At 36.8% G+C, this 14928-nt stretch overlaps 1 protein-coding gene across 12 annotated transcripts in view; it reads left to right on the plus strand.

Moving 5' to 3' along the window:
* Positions 1 to 281: 281 nt before the first annotated feature.
* The window catches only part of st3gal3b (ST3 beta-galactoside alpha-2,3-sialyltransferase 3b), a 49005-nt gene continuing 34358 nt past the window's right edge, over positions 282 to 14928 (plus strand). The window contains exons 1-4 of one of the 12 annotated variants that reach the window (XM_056744442.1): positions 282 to 542; positions 3354 to 3501; positions 13088 to 13162; positions 13543 to 13659. In XM_056744442.1, the coding sequence (XP_056600420.1) occupies positions 3393 to 3501; positions 13088 to 13162; positions 13543 to 13659 (301 nt within the window). In that variant the 5' untranslated portion in view covers positions 282 to 542; positions 3354 to 3392. Of the gene's footprint in view, positions 543 to 754; positions 855 to 1018; positions 1173 to 2524; positions 2661 to 3353; positions 3502 to 13087; positions 13163 to 13542; positions 13660 to 14928 lie in introns of those variants that run through there. The other 11 variants (XM_056744445.1, XM_056744441.1, XM_056744446.1 and 8 more) reach the window with 11 other exon arrangements.

Genomic DNA, 14928 nt, shown 5'->3' on the forward strand with positions numbered 1-14928 from the left:
CTGCCATGAAAAGATACAATATTGCGACGAATTTCCTTTAACACTATAAATCCAAAAGCACGTAACATTGTGTCAAACGCCCTCCACAGAATTTGCTGCGCAATGCAACCAGTCATCTCAGAAGGCTGCATGTTTTGAGAAAGTAACAGTTAGTTAAAAACAATCGACCCATCCTAACTACCTAACACATTTGGGACAATATAAACATAACAAATTGATAAATCTCACGTCCTACGCGCAACACGCGATATTCACACGCTTCGGCGCACGTTCCAGTGTCCTAGATAGTGATCTCACTAGAATTTTAAGCCACCGCCGCAGAGCACAACTGTCCGTGGAGCTCCCACTCAAAAAAGGCTTCCAGTTGGAGAAAGGGGAGGGTTATTCCCAAATAAACCAAACTACAGCTTCGGCGTCGCGGCTGTGAGGAGCTAATAAAGTGTCCTCGCAATTATTAAAGTAAAGGCATGGACGAAGGCGGGGGAAAAGACGAATTCGATCGATAACATGTTACCCCGAGGATTTTGACGACTGACAGACAGGTAATGTGAAATCAAGAGAAAATAGACGCTTATGTGCATTACAACGATTGCTTGTTTTACCTCAGAGCTTCAGTTAATTCTGCGCTTGACAAACTAACGTTAACTAGACGGTGTATAACCCATCTAATTTATGCATGTACGTATGATTTAAATGCATTCACGTAAAAGTGTGTGTTTGTGAATGAGTTTCCAAGCCGTCTGGACTGTGTTTAGCTGGCTAGCTGAATGAGCGCAAATGGTCTGCTATCCTTTAGGCCCGTGAACCCATGTCATCCCGCAGCGTTTACTTATAATCTGCTTAAAATGACTCAGGTCAGTATAAATCTGTTGTGTTTATGTTGTTTGATGCGTCGAAATGTATGCGGTTGTAGTGTTTGTTTGAGGATCTAGAAGGCTGCCCGTCAATTTGCCTGTTTGAATTGTGGGTTAACCGTTAGCTTGTTTGCGCTCTCAGGCTGGGAAATGCAAACATCCTGCATTAGGATATCACGATGACATTATCAGACAAGAGTTTGATTGCATACTTGCAGATAGTTTAAACATCGTCCGCTCATCTGTAACGTTACCTGTTGGTGCAGGAGGTTGTGGTTTAAGGATCTGAATAGACAGATACAGTGGACCATCAAATAGGTGTGTATCGTACTCGTTTTAAGATGACACTACATTAAGCCTTATGTAATTAATAGACAAAAGTATAGAAACGTGTCCTATGGTGTATATATATAAATAAATGGTAAATATGGTACCTGATGTTGTGGATTTTATGTGCGTTATAATTTATGTAAGGCAAAGAAATACATGACTTGACGGTTCTTTTGTTTTAAATAGAGTTTGGGATTATTTTAAGATTCTGAATGTGGACTAAAAGTATTACATCATTTACTAGAGGTTCCGACGAAAGTAGTTTCTTTAGGTATGCAATATATAGGACTTTTCTTATTTTTTTAAATATTTCATGGTTAACTTACTACAGTAACTATAGATTTTAACAACAAATACCATAGGTAAACTAAAGTGGTACTAGTTTTATACTACTTTAATAGTTTTACTTTTAATGCAAAAGTTTAACTTCCTAAAAAGTATTAATGCATTGAAGTAACTTGTGTAGGGAATATTCTTACAGTAAAACAAATTCATAAGGTATCGCTTGAAAGATTGTTAATTTTGCAGACATCTTTTGACATTTACAAACTGCTTGCAGGGGTCTTTAAAGAAAGACACAACTGATAAAAAAATAACAACACAGTATTATCATCTGTAAACAAACAGTTTAAAATAACCTGAAAACATGAAATGCTGGGAAACTTGATGAAAAGCTCTTATAGCGCAGCTTCTCTATAAGGGTCAATACAGTGATAAGCGCCACACACAGAAACGTGGTTTAACCGAAATTACAGATTTAACCACGCACATGAATTGGTCTGTGCCACAAACCACAATCGTTAGTTTCATTTGAAACCTGTCTAGTTAGGATCTGAAGAAAAAGAACGATTTAACACAATCCTGAAAGACAATCATAAGAATAGTTTTGTTGCTAGGCAGTATTTACTTTACGTTGATGTGTTATTTGGTGTGAGATTAATTTGAGCTGAGTGAGATCTTGTACATGCGTGCGTGTATCATCCTTGCTTGTTCTCTGCTTTGATCCCAGTACACAGAAATAAAGATAATGTTTAGTTGAAAAGTTTGTGACGTCGTTTCATACCCAATGATGATTTCCCTGTTTCTGCGCCAGCACAGATTGAAGCATTATGATTTTAATCTGAGGTGTAAATTGTTAGACACACAGGAATCTTAGATTTTCATGAATGATATCCTGTGGGTGTTTGAATCGAGATAACAATCTTTTAACGATTAACCGGTCTCTGCACACAAGTCTGTTATTTCTGTTTTTTTTTTTAATTGAGAAATGGCCTCATGCAAATGTTTTATATTTTATGTGACACCTGTGTGAGCAGCTGGGAAAAAGTTATTGCTGAAATGGCTAGAATAAGTAAGGGAACGTTACAGTGATGGGAAAGGTCTAGCATAATTTGTTTGCAGATAGCACATGGTTTCATATTCTGTCGTGTACTGCTATTGAAATGTATTGGATATCTTTTTGGACCACAGTTATATGTAAGTATCATATGTATGTCTATTTGTCATTGTAGGTGTGTACATTTGATTTGTTCCTTGAAAGCTGTAAAACTTGACTTTAACATTAGATTTAATATTTATTTTTGTCTGCTCAAAGCACATGACGTCAATTGGCTGTCATGTATATGTTGCTGTGTTCTTATAACATTATTTGTATTTATTGTACTATTAATATGAATATAGTGTTATTATTTACACAAGTATTGTCGTTTGCTGTTAACCTTTAAAATGAAATGGACATTATTGAGAGTATGATGGTTTTAGCTGGGTGGTTATTTTAATTATTCCTCATTCTCTATGTTCCTTAATCTTTTTATATAATCTTTTTTTGAAGTTCCTTGCTTTTGGTTTTGCAGTGTGAATATTAGTTTAGACCAAAATACTTGAATGGTGTGTTGCATTTTCCATGCCGTCTTATAAATGCGTTTAGAAATTACTCTTTTTACATAGCGCTAGGCTGACTGCTTCTGTTTTCTGTCAATACTTCTCTGCTACAGTAAAAATACAGTCTTTAAATACTTTATTATGCTTTGAATTAAGTATATTTAAATATTTTTAGTACAAACTCAGATGCCAGGCTCAGCTGTACTCCAATAATAAGAGCCTGTCTGCTTAACCACATGCTGTGAACATGTGATTCAGTTTCTGTGGATCTTTCTGTTCTGTTCCTAGGTGATTTAAAACACGGTACCATGTGAATGATTAAGGACCATGAAGCCTACACACAAACTACTGTTCATCCTGTGTCCCATGCTGGTCTTGGGGTTCATCTACTACTCATCTGGGAAGCTCCATTTGCATGTATGGGGCCAGAAGCCACGTGAGTAGTACTGAGGCCTTGTATTACCATACTTGTTGACGTGAGTCGGTTTGTGACCTCTCCGTACATTGATGCTTTTTGATCTGTCAATATGTATGTCTGCCAAAGTTTGTTTGTTAAACCCTCTGTCAGTTAAATTATTAAGCTTCAAAGTCCACTTGCTTGCTTTAGTATTGATCACGTCTCAATGTTATAGTGTTGTTTCGTGTTGCACAGGATTTGCATTACAGCTTTCAAAGAGCTCATGTTTTGTCACAGTGTGATCTTTGGTTTTGTTCGACCATTTGGGCCATTAAACATATGAAAAAACACGTTTTTTCAGGATCTTTCTGATGTAGAAAGTTTCGAGGGAGTTGTTTAAGTTTGGTTTAAAAATGTTTATGCTGAGACTTTAGGTCATCATTGTTTCGGCAAGGATTTTGTGAAACTGTTCACTGAATGATGTCAGATGTTAATTAACATGTCTGTGATGTCATTAAGGGATTGCGTGATATTATTGGCACGCAGATATTATCGGCCAATATTGGCTTTTAAATTATATGTCGGGATTGGCCTAATATGGAAAACTTTCCTGTCATAAAAAGACGTTTTGATTATGTTGAGGCGTTCTGACTTGAGCGTGCACTCGCAAAGACACCAGCTGTCACATACATTAGTAGTAAAGTTTATTTAAGTGAACGATTGCATCTGAACTGTCATATAAAAAGGGTTACGTTAAAAACACACAAGGTTTTAGTTTAAGCCGGTGTTCTGACATTTTGTGCTATCATTAAGAGCCTTATGTATTTTTGTTTTATGTCAACTTTTTAATTTACAAAGTATTTTGGATCAATGGCTGTAATAAACATCACATACTGTTTTGCATTGATATCTGAACAGAGTTTTATAAAGTATATGCTTTATTCATATAATAATTGGCGCGAGGAGTGCAAATCGGATCATGCATTCATAATCGCCCTACATACATTTACATTTAGGCATTTGGCAGACACTTTTATCCAAAGCGACTTACAGGGCATTTATTACAGGGACAATCCCCCTGGAGCAACGTGGAGTAAAGTGTCTTGCTCAAGGATACACTGGTGGTGGCTGATGGGATCGAACCAGCTACTTTTTTTGATTTACCAGTTCAGTGGTTTAACCCACTAGACCACCATCTCCACTTTATTTTACATACCTTTATTATGCTACTGCAAGTCACTCAGAAATCCAGACAAGCTCACACTGCTTAATCCTCTATGCCAAGCATTCACAATATAACATCCATTTGCACTTTAAGTCCACAAACTTTATAAATCCGAGAACTGTGAATATATTTCCCATTGTGTACTTTAGATTTCTTGTGAAAGAACCCTCTGTCATCATTGTTTTCCAACAAAGCATGCAGACAGTTCCTGCGGTAAAACTGCGTGAAGTCTGATCCATCAGTCTTATCTATATAATGAGCCCATGCACACATGATGTACATTTTACAAGCCCACAATAAGTTTATTGTTTCACAACTGTGTTGTTAGTTTGTCAGCTATAGGCTAATGCTATAGCACAGTACTGTACTCCCTTCAGGTCCATCCATATCTAACCTAAAGGTTCACTTACTGGCTGGTGAAAAGGTGTGTGTTTGCATTTGTCATATTGGGATGTAGGGCTGCACAATTATTGAAATACTAACTGTTTGATGTGACGGATTTTAATGAGCCTGAGAAGGTATTTGTTATAAGACACAGCTGTATCATTTTAAATCCGTTCACAGCAAGAATGAATGACAGGCGATATCTCTTGTTTTATTTGAAGTTATCTTTACATTGTGCTGTGAACACAAAAAGTGTAATTAAACATAATAATGTATCAAGCCCTCTCGTAATAATAAAATAAAATATATAGCCTACTTTTACTTGCAGTATTATGTATAAATACGGTCTTGACATGCACCTTATCTGTTGGTTCCATGAATTCAGAGTAATTTGGTCTGGTGTATTCAGAGTTTATTCAGTCTCTGCAATAATCAATAACATTTCTCCGTCTCTTTTTAAATAAGCGGAACCAAATCTGCTGTCATCTGCCTTAAAATGCTGCCTGTCTATGAATTTAAAGACTATTTTAACACATTTACACACATTTATATTTGTGTACACTACAAATGTGAACACATTTCAAACTATTCTGTGGAATTCTGCAGATTTCCCCCAAATTTTAGGGTGGAATTAACAAAGTCCTGTATGTTCATTGTGACCTTGCTTATGAGGGAAAACAACTTGAAAGAAAAACTTTGAGCAAAACTTATGAGAGGGAACATTTACACACAACTGGATTACAAAGTATTTCTTATTAAAAAAATGTGAGTTTGTGTTATATGGCTCTTAAAAAAATTATTTGTCGCCTGCTTTTTTCCATATGGGAGCCAATAGCTCCTTAACTGATTTTTTTTGTCTGGAGCCCTGAGTAATACACTGTAAAATGTCCTGTAATTCATTGTTTATTTTTTTCTTTTTACTGTAAAACTGTACAAATTGCAAATTACTGAACATGTTTCAGAAAATAACAAAAAATAAATAATGACAAATAAATAACTATATTATTAACTATTCAATTGTAATACTTGAACTTTTAGCTCTCTTCTCTTCAAAAATGTTGACTTCACTCTGATATAAATTTTATAGCCAGTACTCAGACAGTCATTATTTTTCACCGTCTCGAATGTGCCATTTTATATGTTCACAAATGTTGGCTAGCTAAGTTGAGTTTTGCCTTCAACGCTGCATTTAAAATTGAGATCATGTTGTTCAGATCTGATCGTTATTTTAGCAGGCTTTCTATGTTTGCGTTAACGTTAAATGTGCGACTGAAGTTCAGAGGTGCTTTGAAACGTGCACAGGCATTCAGGAACTGCACACAAAAACCTGTATTTTGCCATATTTTTGTGCCCTTTTGCATGATTCATAAAAGTGTATATGTTTGCACACGAACATTGCAGGTTTATGCTAGCAATACATGCATGCTGTACAATTACATGAGGTAACAAGTTAATAGCAAGCAATAGAGAATACAAATCCCAATGAAACTACTGAATAAGACTAAACCCAAAATGGCTCATGTCATCTAAAAGTTCACAGGAACACTCACCTGCTCCGAACAGGGTCAAACCCAAGACAGAGACCAGTTTAGGAAAAAAGTGACACCCCTTTTTTTTAAATTAAATAACAAAACCAAAAATATATATATTTATGGAACACATCAATGCACCTGTCAGGTTTTTGCTCCTGTGTCTTTTCTTGGTTTTCTTCTTTCTCCCATCGGGACACCAATGACCTTCTGTAATAGGATATCCTGCTCTTTTCTACTGTATTTTGTTTTACAGTAAATTAAAAATACTGTATTTTATTGCAGTTTTAAGGGGTCGAGTTCACTATTAAATAGTTTTTGTTGTCTGCCAAGACTATCACTATTTTTTTTGATAACAAATAATATAATTTAAGAACCTATTTATTGTCCATTTGTGTGAATTGTTTGATATAATAAATACTACATTATATACTATATACGAGAAGCGCTTAGCTTGTCAGATATTATGTGATGATGTCACTGAAATGCAAATTAGTGCGTGACTTCAACTGGTGACATTTAGCAACTTTTCGGGCAGGCTTTAGCTACTTTCCATTGAAAAGAGTTGGCAATACTGGTTTTGGATGTTTATAAATAGAATATGGCATGCAGCTGCTTCACAGAACACTATAAAACATTTCAAAGCTTCAATATGAAATTGATTAATCGAAAAAAAAAAAAAAATTGGGGGACTGTTTGAGAGGGAAATGATCTGCGGACATAATTTGACTATGCATCCAGGCACGCTTACTGTTTCTTTGAATACTTTCAAGGTTTTTAGGCTCATTTGAATTAAGGGAAGTTTGTCCAGAATTACTAATTTACATAAAGTGGCACAGACAGTTGCGGAGTATTAATGTTTATAAAGTGGCACTGGCAGTTGCAGAGTACTACCCTGAGGTAGATTATAATATTACAGTTATAAAGTTTATGTTCAAACGTAAGTATATGAAGTATAAACAGAAGTAACAGATTGACATAGAATAAGGGACTGGTTGAAGTGACCAAATGCTGGTATTTCACACTGACTTACAGGTAGTGTAAACAATAGGAGTTGGAGAAGTGTAAACTGAATTGGAAGTGATTTGTTCAAAATAAAGTAACGTTATAATATTGGACATACACATTCTTTATTAATTATAGACAAAGTATAAACCGAGGTTCAGATTGACATGGAAAGTAACTAGTTGAAGAAATTGACCCATGACTATTATGGATATTCTGTAAGCAGTGCATAATGGTACCCATAAGTAGCATGTTACATTCTTAAACGGTACATGAAACAATATATATGGGAGGCAAAAACTAGAATATCAAGAAAAATCACATTATGGCAATCAAGAACACACAGCCATGAGTAGTTTGATAAACTGTAGCCCTTACGTGTGTAGTTGTTTTTACCCAAGAATCACAGTTGTGTTCACAGTTGCAATAAAGTGCTTATGCTGCATGTCAAGCTATGCAATAATTGTGATCCGTGAATACTGAATGTGTACTTGTCTGTACAGTGCATCCAGGAAGTATTCACAGCGCTTAACTTTTTCCACATTGTGTTATGTTACAGGCTTATTCCAAAATGGAATTAATTCATTATTTTCCTCAAAATTCTACAAACATTACCCCATAATGACAACGTGAAAGATGTTTGTTTGAAATCTTTGCAAATTTATTAAAAATAAATCTGGTTGGTTGGGGAGCGTCGCTGCACAGCCATTATCAGATCTCTTCAGATATGTTCTGTTGGGTTCAAGTCTAGGCTCTTGCTGGGCCACTTAAGGAAATTCGCACTGTAGTCCTGTAGCCACTCCTTTGTTATCTTGGATGTGTGCTTGGGGTAATTTTCCTGTTGGAAGATGAACCTTCGCCCCAGTCTGATGTCCAGAGCGACCGGAGCAGGTTTTCATCAAGGATGTCCCGGTACATTCATCTTTCCCTCGATCCTGACTAGTCTCCCAGTTCCTGCAACGGTAAAACATCCCAACAGCATGATGCTGCTACCGCCAGGCTTCACTGTAGGGATGGTTTTGGCCAGGTGATGAGCGGTGCCTGGTTTCCTCCAGACATGATGCTTGCCATTCAGGCCAAAGAGTTCAATCCTTGTTTCATCAGATAAGAGAATATTGTTTCTCATGGTCTGAGAGTCCTTCAGTTGCCTTTTGGCAAACTCCAGGTGGTCTGTCATGCGCCTTTTACTGAGGAGTGGCTTCCGTCTTGCCACTCTGCCCTACAGGCCTGATTGGTGCTGCAGAGATGGTTGTTCATCTGAAAGGTTCTCCTCTCTTCACAGAGACATGCTGTAGCTCTGTCAGAGTGACCATCCGGTTCTTGGTCACCTCCCTGACTAAGGCCCTTATCCCCCGATCGCTCAGTTTTGCCGGGCAGCCAGCTCTAGGAAGAGTCCTGGTGGTTCCTTCTTCCATTTACGGATGATGCTCATCCGTACTGAGCTCATTGGGACCTTCAAAGCTGCAAACATTTTTCTGTACCCTTCCCCAGATCTGTGCCTCGATACAATTCTGTCTCGGAGGTCTTCAGACAATTCCTTGGACTTCATGGCTTGGTTTCAGCTCTGACATGAACTTTTAACTATGGGACCTTATATAGACAGGTGTCTGCCGTTCCAAATAATTTCCAATCAACTGAATTTACCACAGGTGTACTCCAATCAAGTTGTAGAAACTCAAGGAAGATCATTGGAAACAGGATAGACCTGAGCTCAGTTTTGAGGGTCATGGCAAAGGCTGTGAATATTTATGTATGTGTGCTTTTTTCGTCATTTATTTTGAATACATTTGCAAAGATTTCAAACAAACATTTTTCATGTTGTCATTATGAAATAATGAATTTAATCCATTTTGGAATAAGGCTGTGACATTACAAAATGTGGAAAAGTGAAGTGATGTGAATACTTTCCGGATGCACTGTAAATCTATTATTTTTGCTTTAAAATAATAGAACATTGGATTCTGCTAATGTCTGCACTGTCTTGTAAATTTGCAACTATGGTTCCGCCAAAAATGATTATAGGTTATTTTTAGCCCGTATCAGGTCGATAGGGTTGCACCGAAATCAAAACTTGTTGCCAAAGCCGAATAAAAATTAATCACTTGGCCAAAGTCCTCTCGTAAACCCACACCATAGACTGACATGACAGAGGAGACTATATCGATTAAAGTCGTTATTTTGGTTTGTTTTTCCCACATAGAGCATTCTCGTCAACTCTCAGATGTCTCCTAAATATCTTTATTTTGGCGCCGAAGACTTCGGGAGGTCTCAAAACATGTTTAACGTCATGTGGGTGGTACATTTTTTTATTTTTAGATGAACATACACTTTAAAAATGCTCCACACTACCAACACATCTGCTGCATTAATAGATTGTCCATTTGTCCCCAACAACTTAAAAATTAAAATTCTCTGCAAATATTTTTCCTACCACTAGAGGGAGATAGAACACTGCTTTAGACTTAGTTTCAGAGTGGGTGCTGGTGGTTACGCTGTACCACTCCACATGGGTGAGCATTTGTTTCACATTCAGAGCTTCTCATGGGAAATTTCATCTTATTCACCCTAGGAAAAGGTTTAAGCTTAAACTCTTGTTTCAAGGCCTCTTTTGTAAATTGTTTTTATGTAGACAAATTCACACACTTATCATTGTTACCCTCTTTTTCTTCCAGGTTCAGTTAATATAGACAATATTTGAGACTGCAATATCCATGGAAATTCCTAAGCTTTGCTATGCTATTATTCTATGGATAAAATGTGGTTTCTATTTGCATTTACGTGTTTAGTATAAAACAGTTCATTTTAATCTCAAAAGCGTGACAGCTTCATCACCCACAGAAATTCAGACACGTTGCCTGCTCTTGGCCATGGGCAAACTTGATGCATAGGCAATCCGTGGAGAGATCTAAAAAGCTTGGCGTGAGCATTGGTCCAGTCCTCAGCATCTGTGATGGTCTCATTGATAGATTAGCGAGAATGTTCCATAATGCCTTGCAGCGCAGCCCTCAGTAAACTGTTACAAGATCTCCTGGACATCACTCACAAGCAGTCTGTGCTATCAGTGTCCTGAGAGCAACTCTCCACTGTCTAATCTCAGTCCACACGCACTGTCACAGCAGGATGTTTATCATGTACAACACTAACTAACACTCAGCATACTTTCACATGCTGCTGGGGAACCAGTCGGCCCTAGTGCAGACAGGTTAGAATGGTCCTTGTATCCTTGATCTGCAGAGGGCCCTGATTTGTGTAAATAGTATGAATATGATTGATATTCTACTTGATAAGACAGAAAAAAATGTTGATTCTTGGTGGGGAAAAAAGTCATTTTCATTGCCCGGACTGATGATGAGACAAATAACTATTTGGTTGCTGCAATTATTTTGATGTTTTATTGATAAATGGTTTCTTATTGGCTTATAAACACAGCTGAGGAAATAGATTTGGCTGAAGTGTCTTTTATCCCCTCTCCATGTATAGTCTTGGTGATTATTTAGTATTCAGCAAATAAGTTATTCTCAGTTGTTCAATTCGTGTTTTTGTTCCCCGACTTTGCTATCTCGAACCTCTGTGGAAAAAGTTAGATTAATGATAAACAGCACATTTCGACAGCTGCGCCCAGTTTATTTTGGAAAATTTTGTGAACCTGGGATGGGTTTCTTTGAACCTAACCCCTGTTATGAAAGGGACTTTTGGACAAATTGTAAAGACGAATCACGAATCGTTGCTCTGAAAGGGTACAAGGGAAGGAAACGCAAACCTTTAGTGAGGATAAAGGGAGGGCGAAAACTTAACACTGTTGGTTTGACTGTACAAGGGTGTTCTTATAGCATCATATAAATGCATTATCTTTCCACATTGCAGCATGAAATACTTCAGAAATGATGCACATGTTTTGAGAAAAAGCTTTAGTTTTGGGCAATCCATAAAGAGGTTTTGATTGTAATCAAAGTGAATCATGTTGCTTTATTTAGACAGGGATATATCAAGGGGTCACACAGTTCACACAAGAAGAAAGGCCTTGGATTTGGATACTGAATGTGTACAGATGCTTGACGACATCTTTTATTTAGAAAATGCACCTTTCTTTTTGCGATAATGCATCTTCGGAGGATCTCCAGAAGGCAACTGGACACACCACCTAAATACAAGTTCATAGCTTTTAGATGGAACTATGTCTTTTAATTATCAGCAACGGGTCTTGCAAAGTATTGAATCAAAGATTCTTAAATGACAATTTACATTTGTGTTGTATATACTGGTCTTAACAATAGGAATGCCATACGGCCAATAAAACACTTTGGTCCGGCTGACTTATTGTGTTACTCAGGCCAGTGCTGCATCATCAATGTGCGAATTCATGCCTGGCAAATGTAAACATTTGGTTTTCATATATGTATTATAATTATGCGTCAAACACTGAACTCACGAGACTCACTGAATGAACCTATCAAATCATTCACTCAAAATACATCAGAACACAAGACCGCTGAGACCATTTAACAAGAGTGGTTTGTATGATTTAGTATTTAAAGTTAATTATGACAATGTGAAGTAATATATAACTTGAAAATAAAACAAAGTTACAAATTTTCTTTGAATTTATTTTACATTTATTGGGCTCGCAAGTGTTAAAGCGCAAATAAGAAGTGGTCTACAGTAGCCGTCTATTTTAAATGACAAATTAACCGAATGATCAACTGAGGGCATTATGCAAGGTCATTATTATTACTATAAAAAAGGGTGCGACCAACTGAGAAAGTGGGTAGAACCAGTGCGACCAGTGCGAAAAATGAGTCTAGAGGCCTGATTAGACATCCTCGCGCATATAAAGCTCACAAGTAATGCAACAACGTGGCACATATCTCATAAAACGTAGATACGGATTCACTCACAGAGTAATTACTTACCAGGGAATACATTTTTAATTACATTTGAAAGAGGCTTGGTGGCTTAGCTTTTGGCCTCTGCCGAATGTATTTCGGCTTGAAAAGTAACACATTTTGTTTTGATTTGTAAAGATTATCTTGATAGACAAAACATGTAAACATAAACCTTTGTCTATCACAGAGGTTATTTTTGCAGTCTTCCAAAAGTCTGCATAGACATTGGCTTTCAAACGAGGGAACCCGGTTAGTCTACAAAAATACATCATCTCTGATGTACTAGATTGCTTGAGGATGTTTTGTTCTCTTGTGACACATCGGCTCTCGTCACACCCCTAATTTTAATATTTCGGTTCGGACTTTTTAGCAAAAGTGTGTTTGTTTATCGCTGTCATGGTAACATTAAAGCAGTGTTAATTAATTGAAAATTTAAATCATTTCAAATGTCTTCATATGCTTTTTTTGTAAAGAGCTGCATATTTTCTAAAGGCAATGTTTCAATTTTTTGTTGTCTGCATATTCTTAAATGTGCAGGTTGAGTTTATCTTTGGATATATTTATCAGCTCTGATCATTTTTAATCCTTTTGATTCACAGATATAAAGTTGGAGCCCACAGTAAACATCACAAAAAAAGTCACTATCCATACTACAATTTCTAATGTGAAACAAGGTAGAAACTCCGGTCTTAAACTGCTCCATAGTGGTAATTGTTGGGGAGTGGGGACTGGTGAAATAATCTGTGGGTTTGTTGACAGGTGCTATTTTCCCTTAATACCTGACCTCTTCGATTTAATTTACCTTTTTTAACTTTACAAAGCTTTACTGCACAGGTTGCTTGTTGTTTCAGCTGGAAATTATGGTGACGGGTCCTGTCGAGATTTCCTTAACCTCCAATCATGCTGGAACTAATGCAACTCAACTTTCAAGTTTATATTGTTCGGAATAGGTCAGGGGTTTGGGCCGGAGGTCATTTCTTTGTGACCTCAAAGTTCCTAAAAAAGTGTGTGACGGATAGAACCACTGGACCTAACTGATGGTCTTGTGTTTCAGAACCGGTGTTGGAGGGTGCTGTCTCCGTGGGACGAATAGTAGGCCCAGGTACAGCCTCGCTGCAAAGAGTGCACTCAGGTCAAGACGAGAACCTCAGAAGTTACTTTGGGAGGCCTGGTAGTCCTGAGATAATAACCTCTACTACATTACACACTGAGATACTGTACATCGGTTACGTTGATAGGAATGGTCACATAGGGAATGTGCATAGCACATAATGCCACTTTCCCAAACTAAAAAGTTTGTATGACTACAGCAGAATGGCTGTGAAGATTAGATTGTTTGTCACATACAATGGTGTGAAGTGTCATGATGGCACACCATAGACATGTCAGCCCTTAAAAGGCTATTTAATTTTATTAAGTTTGATAATCTATTATATCTCTATAAACATGGCTTGAAAACTGAAAACAATAACTTGTAGAATTTACTTAATTAAATCTTCGTAACAATTTACTAACCAGAATCAAAACAATTCTACTTATTACACTCTCTATTCTGACTCTATTAGCACTATTATTAGCACAAAAAATATTTATGGAGTCTCAACACAAAATAAATAAGTAAACTAAATTTGATCAATTTGAATGGGTTTAACATAATGAAATTGAGTTGGATTTACTTAAAAATTTGTTCAATTAAATTTACTCAAACAAAATAATTTAAACCTTAACAATCAAAATTAGTAGATTTTATTCCCAATGTTTTTACGTTATTTTAACTATTTTTTTGTTGTTGGTAAAATCAGGAACATAATTATATAAAGTATATTTGAATAAATGTGTGTGGCATATAAAAACAAAACTTATCTTACAACATATGCTGCTACTGTACCTCGATTCCCATTTGTTGCTGTGCACCTTTAGTAAATGTCTCAAAGCATAGATCTGGGCCACCATTTTAAAGGGGTCAGGTCTAATCCCAAAGGTTATTTAAGAGTATGCATGTTGCTGAGGTCCCAGTTCTGTTGGCCCTGAACAAGGCAGTTAATCCTGTGACATTTTTAAAGATTGGCCAACCACATGCTGCTTTGAATAATAGCCTCTTTTACTGGATTATTTTGGTTTCAGCAGTGGACACTTTCTAACCACTTCATCCTCTCCATTCTGCAGCATTTGTCTTGAGACTTTCAACCTTCAATGGAGTTCTCAAATCCTCCCTTTCCATGCATTAGTGCCAATACGATTAGCAGTGCTGTACTAACTGATGCTGTATTTGCGCTCTGAATGTTACAAGTGTTGCTAATACGCATATGTAAAAGCTGAAATCATGTCTTTTTTTATCTGTTCATCAATCCTGTTAATGAGTTCATTTTTCCAGTCTGCTTGATAATTGGTTTCTTTGTTAAATTCTTGATTGTTTTTGTTTTTCTTGCTACAGTGCTCT

Source organism: Triplophysa dalaica, chromosome 3 (genome assembly GCF_015846415.1).
Source record: "Triplophysa dalaica isolate WHDGS20190420 chromosome 3, ASM1584641v1, whole genome shotgun sequence".
NCBI lineage: Eukaryota > Metazoa > Chordata > Actinopteri > Cypriniformes > Nemacheilidae > Triplophysa > Triplophysa dalaica.